The sequence below is a fragment of the Oncorhynchus clarkii genome, chromosome 22, assembly GCF_045791955.1.
Source record: "Oncorhynchus clarkii lewisi isolate Uvic-CL-2024 chromosome 22, UVic_Ocla_1.0, whole genome shotgun sequence".
Classification (NCBI taxonomy): Eukaryota; Metazoa; Chordata; class Actinopteri; order Salmoniformes; family Salmonidae; genus Oncorhynchus; species Oncorhynchus clarkii.
This window is the reverse complement of record NC_092168.1, coordinates 25,240,188-25,251,485: the sequence shown is the minus strand read 5'-3', so window position 1 is coordinate 25,251,485 and position 11,298 is coordinate 25,240,188. Positions and strand designations below refer to the sequence as shown.

The following is an 11,298-nucleotide window of genomic DNA, read 5'->3' as shown; positions in this document are numbered from 1 at the left end:
ATTGAAATGCATTCAAGGTGACTACCTCAAGAATCTGATTGAGAGAATGTCAAGCGTGTACAAAGCTGTTGTCAAGGCAAAGGCCGTCTACTTTGAAGAATCTCAAATATAAAATATATTTTAAATTGTTTAACACTTTTTTGGTTACTACATGATTCTATATGTGTTATTTCATAGTTTTGATGTCTTCACTATTTTTCTACAATGTAGAAAATAGTACAAATAAAGAAAAACCCTGCAATGAGTAGGTGTGTTAAAACTTTTGACTGTATCCTGTCCTATCTTGAGATATTCCGACAACGTTTTAGTGCTGAAACATTCTGTTTAAAATATTTTCAACTTCCACGGGGGTCCCATGATTCTGCTTTATCACCATCAGTCACTAGCTATTTTATTTGTTTCTCAACCTTGCAGTTGATAGCACTACTGATTTTCTACAATGTTTTATGAAAATAATAACTGAACAGAGGTTTTCACTTACTTTGCCATAATTTAGAAGTTTTGCATTTTTCTAAATACATGTCTGCTCATTTGTTCTATGCCTGTTACAATGGACCATGGATTACTGTGAGACGCTCCAGTTTTGCATCACTCAGTGGGCCTTGGCCAGCAAAAGCCATGTTCACACATTACCATCTACTGGAGACCAGTGGAACTACATCTGTTTTTTTGCAAGTTTAAGTTAATGTGGAACCTTGTTCTTTGTTTGCCACGTTCTACACGGAATTTATTAAAGTGACATGAGTGAAGAAACACTATACAGGAAGTAGCTAGCTACATAACTGCATTAGGTTGTCTGCCGGGTTGTTTATTTATAGCCGCTCATATCTGAATATACATTTTGTGTGAGCTTCTGGACCGAATGACATTGACTGCGTTTACTATGCAATTTGTTTACCTCGCTGCATGCAGTTGAATCGACAAATTATGAGAGAGAGGTAAGTGTGTAGCTCGCTAGCTATACGTGCCAAATTGTTGCTAGGTTGTTAGCCAACAACAAGGTGGCTAATTATGTGGCTAGCTAGCTGGCATTTTCCACTGTGAATTGCAAATCGTAGTTTACACAGAGATGAGCTGCATGCTTGCTTGCTTGCTTACTAGCCAAAGTAATGTAGCATTTCAGTGCATACACATTTGTAAACTTGTCAACTTGGTGACTTTTACATAGTTAATGTTAGCTAGCTAACGCGTTAGCTAATGTTTCTGTATGCACTGCCTGGTTACCACTAGCCGCCCCTTTTCAAGTTAACTTACAGTGTAGTAAATAGTTAACTAAATGTTCAAATAGTCTTTGTTGTTGACAACTACCATGTCATGAATTGTTTATATTGACAACTTGTCTGACAATGATGATGTCGACAAGGCTGCATTCCTTATTTGATCCATTTGGCAGTTTGGCATGTCATGCCTCGAGTGTTTTCAGCTCTAAAACACCATCTCTTATGTGACATGGAGGGAATTTATCAGCAGATCTGTGTTCTATTACAATGATTTATTCAGATGTGCATTAGAACCAACCATGCCATATTTTGTATGGTGAAAGACCTGTCTCATATTTGCCAACCAATTCACAGTGGTGCTGATTCGCAGTAGCAACCAGGTTTTGTGTAACTGAGGCGCGTTTGGTTCTAATCCGGTTAATGGCCTGGCAGATTAAGGCCAAACATTGGAATGATGCAGGGAAAGTACTCTCTGCTCTCATATAGTCCAATGTTAATGACCCAAGGGTGAAAAGCCGTCAGCCTACTTCTCCAGTTTAACCACCACTGAGACTGGCATTGTTCCAAAGACACGCATGCTTTAACATTGAGGCCAGGCAGCATATCGGCTGATTGATAGTGTCATTTTTTTGTGTGTGTTTGGGTCCACTGGTGTCTCTCATCTCTAAGGTTTACATTATTTATTTAACGACCTTGTTACCACCTGTGGTAGGCTGGCTGAGCTGTAAATTGTGAGAGGTGAAGAACCTCAAGTGGTGTCGTCTAGTGCAGTGCATGAGTCACGGCTTTCAATTTCTTCTCCCCCACTCCCCTTCCCCCCAATCCACTTCCTCCTCTCTCTCTGCACAGGGTGTGTGTGGTGGTGTGATCCTGTGTGTCTTCTCTGTGCCATGGAGAAGCCGTGGAGGCTGTGGGGCTCGGTGGAGCGCTGTGCCCTGGCCTTGGCCTCCTGGTCCTGGGGTGCCTGTCGCATCTCCCTCCTGGCCCTTATCCTCACCTTCCACCTCTATGGAGGCTTCTTCCTCCTGGCTCTCATCCTGGCCTCGGTGGCTGGCATCCTTTACAAGTTCCAGGATGTGCTGCTCTACTTCCCCGACCAGCCCTCCTCCTCCCGTCTCTATGTGCCCATGCCCACAGGCATCCCCCATGAGAATGTCTACATCCACACCAAGGACGGCGTGCGCCTCAATCTTATCTTGCTCCGCTACACTGGTGGAGACAGCCTGGGCAACCCTGGGGTCGCCCCCGGCAATGCATCTAACCCCTGCTCCACGGCCCCACCCACCATTCTCTATTTCCACGGCAATGCGGGCAACATCGGGCACCGGGTGCCCAACGCGCTCCTGATGCTGGTGAACCTGAAGGCCAATGTGGTGCTGGTGGACTACCGGGGGTATGGGAAGAGCGAAGGTGAGCCCAGTGAGGATGGCCTGTACCTGGACGCCCAGGCCACGCTGGACTACGTGATGACCCGGCCCGACCTAGACAAGACCAAGGTGATGCTGTTCGGCCGCTCTCTGGGGGGGGCGGTGGCAGTACGCCTGGCCTCGGCCAACCCTCACCGCGTGGCGGCCATCGTGGTGGAGAACACCTTCCTCAGCATCCCCCACATGGCCGCCACACTCTTCTCCTTCTTGCCCATGAGGCTGCTGCCCTTATTGTGCTACCGGAACCAGTTCTTGTCCTACAGACAAGTGGCACTGTGCCGGATGCCCTCGCTGTTCGTGTCAGGCCTGTCAGACCAGCTCATCCCACCTGTCATGATGAAGCAGCTGTACGAGCTGTCGCCGGCGCGGACTAAACGGCTGGCCATCTTCCCAGAGGGCACGCACAACGACACGTGGCAGTGCCAGGGCTACTTCGCCGCTCTCGAGCAGTTTGTCAAGGACCTAATGAAGAGCCACGCCCACGAGGAGAGAGTCCAGTCCACTGCCAGCGTCACCATCATCTAGTCTAGTGGGGAGGGAGGAAGACTGTCTGGTCTAGAGAAAACCCTGCATTCCATACTCCCTATACAGTTGTGTAGATTGGAAATGATTGAATAAGTCTAATAAGCAAAATGGAAAAGCTAGGGCAAGGTGCAGCCAACCACTACCATATTGCTTATACCTGTCCAGTTCTTTATGATCTACTTTAAGTACCTATGGTGGGTTATGGGTTGTTCCTGGACCAGGTCAGTGTGATGGTAGGATACAGGAGAGTGGGTATTGACTCCTCCATTTGAATGAACAGGAGTAAACTGGGCTCAACTACTAGGGTCAGGTTAGAGAGAATGTACATTTCTATGTTTTTTGGGAGGTTTGGTTTTTATTATCTTATTCTGTTGGTGTAATTGTACCAGATCAAACAATTGGGGAGTATATTTGGAGGGGGACAGTGTTTGATGTGGGGGGATGATTAACATGGAAATGCTTTTGTGTTTGAACTATGAATGCATGGGTGAATATGTACTTTTTATGGCCTTTGAATGGCTTACACACACACCATACACACAACCATGTTCATACTGTCAGACACAACACAACCACAGGTTTTACAAAGAACATAACAGAATTTCAGTAAATCAATAAAAATGTTTGATTAGCGTAATAGCATTTCAGTAACTCAATAAGAAATGTTTGACAAATATGATCGCTTTTCACGAATTCAATAAAAGTCTTGCCTGTTGTAATGACGTAAGACCCAAGATCTTGGCATTTAAATTTTTTTAATATAATCTATGCTATTTCAGGACACGCTGTTTAAAGTTAAATGTGTGAGGATCTTAAAGGCTTCATAATATAAAATCATGTTCATATCAGTCGGTAGATTACCATGTGGGCTGTACCATATTGGTTCTCTGTAGAGAACTGTGTGGCACATTGAAAAGCTGCATGCACAAACTGCAAGTTTCACTATCAAACTGTTTTTGTTATAAATCCCTTGATTATATTCCTTTTCTGCAAAGGTCCCGTTCTTATGTTCTCTGACAATAAATATAAACTCAGATGTGGCCGGAACTGTTTGTCAACTCTTTGCATAGTTTACCCATGACCCTTTATCTTGGTCGGCCACACCAGGGCTTTCAGTTGGATGTGAACTTCAGGTCATGGCGTGAGCTGTGTCTGTCTGTAAAATACACATCTATCTGCAATGTTCTGCACACTATTACAAATCTAAGTGCACTCTCCCAAATAGCATGGCCTGAAAAAACACCTGGCTCTACTTTATACTTCCTGTGAGCCAGGTACACACAGGCTCTGGTTAGATAGTGTGTGTGTGTTGGGTGTGTAATGATTGAATTCTGATCCCTGTGTTATTGCCTTGAGACTCGAGTGGGACTAAGTTGTATTATTATTTGTGTTAATCTATTCTTCTCAACATAATTGTTCCTTCAAGTAGGCTGGTGTCTCATCTCACCCTATAGCTCTTGTGGAGAAATGGCTTTATCCTCTTGGAGTGCTTTTCACAAGCTAATTAACCTTTCCTGCATGTCTCCCAGGGACTGAAGGTGAGCTAGACCAGTGTTTCCCAACTGTGGTCCTTGAGTACACCCGACAGTACACATTTGTGTTGTAGCCTTGGAAAACACTGCTCATTGAGGGCTTGTTGACAAGTTGATCCAGGTGTGCTTGTGAGATAGACAATAATAAACTCTTACTGTGCTGGGTCCTGTTCATTAGGCACCAAACAAAAGGAAACGTAATGAAACATGTACAAAAAGAAACGCTAATGTTTAGTTGTTTTGCTACGGTGTGCTCTAATGAATATGACCCTGCTCTCAGTCTCAGTGCAGCATGCTGCAGTGCAGTTTTACAGTATTGAAGCCATTCTGACACAACAAACAGAGACACTCAGCATCAGCAGACATGTTGGCTCTAGAGTCTAACTTCAGACTAAACTCTCCATCACAGTGAGATGAAACAGTCTCAGCGTTGGTGACGTTTCTGGTTTTAACTGTTTTAACTTTTATATAGGGCACTTATTTTACAATATATAGGCAATTACCTACTGAATGTGTAGTCAGTGTGGATGTGAGTTGACCAGTGTGCTTTACATGAAGAGAAACTCTGTACAGTGTGAGATCCCCAGCATTATATAGCGTTATGTGGGATGTTTTGTAACCCAACAAGGGGTGCATGCTTTGTCTGCAGTGGTTGGCTTGTGTGTGTATGATGGACAAACACTTTACTGAGTCTGTGTTGATGCATTTGTGTTTATAGACCTTATAGTACCAGTCTACCCTCTCTGAGAGTAGACTGCCAAAATATTTCAATGGCAGGAACTGACTGGCTTGCTGCCATATCAAAATGTGTGTGAGTGGAGCGTGTTGCTGTGCTGTCACAATCAGACCCTGTCAGTTACACACACCACTACCTGTAGACAATGACCTGGCAATGTGCCATAAACAGTGGGAGTCAATACCCATTTAATTTAAATTACTGTAAGATAACTTGGACATGGTTAGACATCCTAAGAGTGCAATGCAATTTCTGAATTGACTGGAATTGGCCCAGACTCCCACCAAAGTTGTTGATCGAGTTGATAGGTGTGGGACTTTTTTTCAAAAACGTTGCTGATAGAATCTTTGGCCCTGCCTGATTACCAACCACCGACGAGGTCCCATTGTGAAATCATTTCAAATCGAACTGAATGTTTTGTCTCAAAGCAATTGCTATTCTACATGTTTGCACTGGCATTGTGTAAAATAGCCTTTGTACAGTTATCTGATTATTAATGCTTCTCAGAATGGTGTGGAAGCTGACAATCTGCAGGAGAGAAGGATGCATGGGTATTATTGATGTACTGAAGTGTTCATATGTTGACATACTGATATGTTGAAGCACTAAATGCATGATGATGGTGATGAATGTTCACTCTTCTCTGAACCGGAGGCTTATGGGTATTGTAGTTGAGCGCTCTGTACCTTTTCATTAACTGAATTTGTAATGTTCATCCATTCAGTTTAGGAAAACAACCATTGCACTCATTTCCCTACTCTAGTGTTGATGTGTTTTATATTCGTTCTTCTTTTCTATGTACACAATCTCACTTTCTATTCTCTGTACAGTAACATGCAATAACTGAATAAACCCAAGATTCTGCTAAACTGTCTGTGTAATGTTTAGACACATGTTTTTGTCTGTAAAATGTCTGGTTCCACATTCCCTGAAAGATGTTGGCTGCAAATACTTTTTGGTAATGCAGTTTAGTTTTGCTATGCAGGTTTTTAAGAAGCAAGGGTGATTTCTGCACTTCCTTATTTACTGAGCCATCTAAGAGTCATCATATTTGTACCCTTTCCTCTTCCACGCCACATTGTGTGTTTTGACACGTTTAAAGCTTGGCATATCAGCTGTGACTTTAATCTGGATCCGATGTCTCACCCCTGCTGTGCCCTTTCAGACTAATGTGGATGGAGCAGGCAGAGTTTGTCGTTTAGAGTGGGGAGGATGGACGGCGTGTAGACTGGTAAAAAGTGAGGGAGAGTGGTTTGGCTGGGCCGTCATCAGAGCAGGAAGTTCTGAGTGTGGTTAATCAAGCGGAACAGAGGAGGGAAGCTGCTGTTCTACCCTTCCTTATACAACATTACAGTACAGGGTGCAGACACTGAGACAGGAGAGAAGGTAAGACCGGAGAGAGAGTAACATTAACTAAAGGCTAAAGATCCAGGATTACTAACCCAAGAGGAGACCCCCAAACCCCCTCCCTCCTTTTGTTTTTACATTGCTGCTACTCACTGTTTATCTATGCGTAGTCACTTTACTAATTACCTCAACTAACCTGTACCCCTGTATATAGCCTCGTTATTGTTAGGTAATTTTCTAGTTATTTATTCGATTTTATACTTTTGTTTATTTAGTAAATATTTTTTCACTATTTCTTCAACTGGTTAATAAGGGCTTGTAAGTAATTATTTCACGTAAGGTCTACATCTGTTATATTCGGCACATGTGATAAATAAATGTGATTTGATTCAGAAGGCAGGTCATGCAGCCTGTTTGACTACAGAGGAGGCTGTCTGGGCCCTGTGATGGCATCTGCAGGTCCAAATCCCGAGGGTAGTACACCTGCTTCCAGGCAGGAGTCTGGGGGTCGGAGGCTGTCCTGGCTGGTCCTGCTGCTGACTCTGGCAGCGGTCACCTCCTCGTCTCTCTCTGCTCTGTCTCTGTACCACCTGCTGGCCCTTAGGGCCGAAGTTGAGGAGCTCCGGTCAGAGGTCTTCCGTAGGAGAGAGGAGCAACAAGAGGCTAAGCATGGAGAGGTAAGACGTTTACACGTTCATATCTGATGCTGTGGTCTGTAATATACATACATACATAATATACAGTTGAAGTCAGAGGTTTACATACACTTAGGTTGGAGTCTTTAACTAGTTTTTCAACCATTCCACAAATGTATTTTTAACAAACTATAGTTTTGGCAAGTCGGTTAGGACATCTACTTTGTTCATGACACAAGTCAGTTTTCCAACAATTGTTTACAGACAGATTATTTCACTTATCATTCACTGTAATAAATCAGCCAAGACCTCAAACACACCTGTCTCCAATAATCAACTAATCATGATCTTCAGTTAAAAATTCAATTGGTTTAAATCAGGTGTGTTTGCTGGGGATGGGGAGAGTGTGACATCAATCAGGCCCCCGAGGACTGGAATTGCCCTGGCCTGGGTGTTGTGGATGATTACAAGCATCTACCTCTGGTTCCAAATGTTGCATGTTCGAATCCAGTGCTAGAGAGTTGTTTTTGATCATTTTGTTTTAAGCTTATCCCAAACCTTAACCCTAATCATTCAGAGTTCATGCCTAACCGTAAGAATTCTGAGTCAATGCCTAAACCTAACCTTGGAACGATACAGAGAAGTATCCAAACATTTAGAAATTTGACTTTCGAAAAACTTTGAAATTTGACTTTTGAGAAACATGGATAAATAAATGTCTTCTGACATGAGACTGTGAGAGCTTGTTGCAATTTGAGAAGGGAGTTCCTCCCTCACTGCTTTTGCTTGTTTATGTCACAGGCCGATAGCTCGTTGCAGTTAATCGAACTCCCTCATTGTAAGACATGTCACTCATTATCAGAGAACCCGGGTTACGAAAGTAACTTTCAGTTTCTGATGCATTACCCAGACACTGCAGCAGATGAGCAGCAGAGCCAGAAGAAGCAGCCCAGACCATCCACACCCCCCTGACCCCCAGCCTGGGCTGTCTTTCGTCAGGAAGAGGAGTGTGGGCACAGGAACTGAGAACTCAGGCAAGACTAACAATGCTATTCAGTGGGACTGTTTGTGTCTTTTTGACATGTTGAAGTGGGTCATATAGCAAGTTAGAAAAAAGAAAAACATGCACATCAAACTTCTCTGGTGCAGGACAGAAGAACGTTTCAAAGAATAAAAGTAATGTCCGCAACTCTGGTATGATCCCATGGTGATTTAACCTGACGAAGATTCGCCTCGTAGCAAAATGTTGTCTTATGGTGCGTTTGATTAAATCACCATGGGAGCATACTAGAGTTGTGGACATTACTTTTCTCTCATATAACACTTTGTCGGTGTCAATGCTGTGCTATTTTTAGCTCATATTCTGTGAAACGGGTCTGTTGCTTTGAACATTTGAACACTGAACTGAGTTATTTCTGGCCAGCTGCAAAGTTTCATGTTTATAATCTTGCGCACTCTCTCGCTCACTCTCCTCTCCTCTCTCTCTGACTAGAAATAACTAATCTTGTACATGGTGAGGTTATTGAATCAATGCAAAACTGTTCCTCTGTCCTCCCCTTCCACTAGTGTCTCAGCCTTGTCTACAGATGCTGGCAGATAGCAACAGGAAAACATTCCAGAAAGGTACTGAACCTGGAAATGCAGTCAGACACTTTTTTCTTTTTTACAAGAAATACTTAAGTTGATTGAAGGACGTACAGTCTGAGGCTAGGTAGTTCAGCATGTTTAGATGTTGTGTTCTGGTGTTGTGCAGAGTTTGCGCTGGAGCCTTACACAGGGATCCCCTGGCAGGCGGGGCTTAGAAGAGGCTCTGCCCTGGAGGCAGAGAGCGACAGCATCCTGGTCAGAGAGGAGGGATACTACTTTGTCTACAGTCAGGTGAGAGCCAGTATCCTTCAGGTGGAAAATAGGTGTATCACATAGACCGCTCACATGTCCTAACTCTCCCCCTATCCAGGTGTACTTCAATAGTGTTCACAATGGCTCAAAAACCCAACAGTAACTATCACCCCTCCCCCATGCAGGTGTACTACATGGATACGACCTTTGCCATGGGTCATGTGGTGATCAGGAAGAAGAGGAACGTGGTGGGAGATGAAGCTCAGCATGTCACATTGTTCCGCTGTATCCAGAACATGAACCCTGTCTACCCATACAACACCTGTTACACAGGGGGTGAGTCTGTCTTTGTGGGTGCGTGCACATTTGTGTGTGTGCATGCGTGTGTTTGTGTGCTGTTTCTGAGTGTGTTAACTGTGTTCTCTATAGGTATAGTGAAGCTGGAGGTCGGGGACAGTGTGGAGCTGTTGATCCCTCGCTCTACAGCCAAAGTTTCTCTGGATGGAGACTCCACTTTCCTGGGCGCTGTCAGACTGGCCTGACCCTGACCAGGGGAGTTGGACTGGGGGGACTAGGAGATACAATTGCCATCATGTGGAAATGGACACTGCTGGTACTAGAAGTTTTGATCTGGTAGATACTGGTGGTGGTGTACAATAATTATTTTAAATGAACTATGGCTTCTGGGTCTGATAGCTACATTATCTATTCTACTATGATGCCATCTGCTTTACAGAGTGACTGACGGACGGACAGACTCAGAATCATGGCCTATTACTGGAGAGCCTGGCTGATGATGCCATTGATGATGATGATGATGATGACAGCAGTGTCAGCCTCTGTCACTGTGTGTGATCTGAAATGTTTGATGCTTATTCTGGCAGGTGTCTCACCATTCACTCATAAACTTCTTAAATGTTATGATCATATACAATACACACAGTCAAGACACAGTCCCAGCCATGACTACACAGTCCCAGCCATGACTACACAGTCCCAGCCATGACTACACAGTCCCAGCCATGACTACACAGCGCCAGCCATGACTACACTTTGATGCCTTGATGATCATTTTGACCACCTGCATACTAGTAAAATAGGCCCTGTTGTATTTCATGGTGTTGTATCCTGTCTATGACAATGTTATTGAATGGTGCAGAGTGAGTTGTCATCATTCTACCAGAAGGGAGCAGCAGCACTCAATTAATTGGTTTCCCAAGCAGCACCTGACCATGTATTACAATAAATGCAGTTAATCACTATGGCTGGTGGTAATGATAGCGATATTATCCCATCCTGAGAGGGGGTTTGTTGTACACCCTGTGACCACCAGAGGGAAACCTTCCCACGGGAAACAGCACTGTAGCACAGTACAGTACTGGTGCTTCTATGGTGATTCTCCCTCAGATTCAGTGTTTAATAGTCACATGTACAGGGTTGCAGTTGTGATTATCTTAGGCTTCAAGCTCTAACATGCAGGACTAAGTGAAATAAAATAACTAAAATTGTAATAAAAAAAACTAGAAATAGCACTATATTATAGAGCTCCCGAGAGGCACAGCGGTTAAGGCACTGCATCTCAATGCAAGAGGCGTCACTACAGTCCCTGGTTCAAATCCAGGCTGTATCACATCCGGCTGTGATTGGGAGTCACATAGGGCGGCGCACAATTGGCCCAGTGTCGTCCGGGGTAGTAAATAAGAATTTGTTCTGACTTGCTTAGTTAAATAAATAAAAAAATATATACATATTAACTGTGGCAGTGATGATTAAATACATTTCCATTGGGGTGGAGGCAAGAGTCAAGACTGTTGAGGGAGTTGCCATACCAGGCTGTGATGCAGCCCGACAGTATGCTCTCGACACCACCTCCTCTCTGTAGGCTGTCTCGTTGTTGTTGGTAGTCAGGCCTACTACTGTAGTGTCGTCAGCAAACTTGATGATGGATTTGGAACTATGTGAGGCCACGCAGTCGTGGGTATACAGGGAATAAAGGAGGGAACTGAGGAAGCACCCTTATGGGGCCCCCGTGTTGAG

At 44.0% G+C, this 11,298-nt stretch overlaps 2 protein-coding genes across 3 annotated transcripts; both read left to right on the top strand.

Annotated features, from left to right (window-relative positions):
* Window positions 1–757: 757 nt before the first annotated feature.
* On the top strand, window positions 758–6,309 carry LOC139380629 (protein ABHD13). The gene is made up of 2 exons (XM_071123514.1): window positions 758–938; window positions 2,070–6,309. The coding sequence occupies exon 2, from the start codon at window positions 2,111–2,113 to the stop codon at window positions 3,170–3,172; it is 1,062 nt and encodes a 353-aa protein (XP_070979615.1). The 5' UTR covers window positions 758–938; window positions 2,070–2,110; the 3' UTR covers window positions 3,173–6,309.
* Window positions 6,310–6,603: 294 nt separating this feature from the next.
* LOC139380630 (tumor necrosis factor ligand superfamily member 13B-like) lies at window positions 6,604–11,009 on the top strand. Of its 2 annotated transcripts, none has more exons than XM_071123515.1 (7): window positions 6,604–6,826; window positions 7,181–7,464; window positions 8,333–8,456; window positions 8,989–9,045; window positions 9,176–9,300; window positions 9,447–9,597; window positions 9,691–11,009. In XM_071123515.1, the coding sequence occupies exons 2-7, from the start codon at window positions 7,234–7,236 to the stop codon at window positions 9,801–9,803; spliced, it is 801 nt and encodes a 266-aa protein (XP_070979616.1). In that variant the 5' UTR covers window positions 6,604–6,826; window positions 7,181–7,233; the 3' UTR covers window positions 9,804–11,009. The 2 variants fall into 2 exon arrangements, with proteins under 2 accessions (XP_070979616.1, XP_070979617.1); XM_071123516.1 differs by having other exon boundaries at window positions 6,606–6,826; window positions 7,184–7,464.
* The last annotated feature ends 289 nt before the right edge of the window (window positions 11,010–11,298 follow it).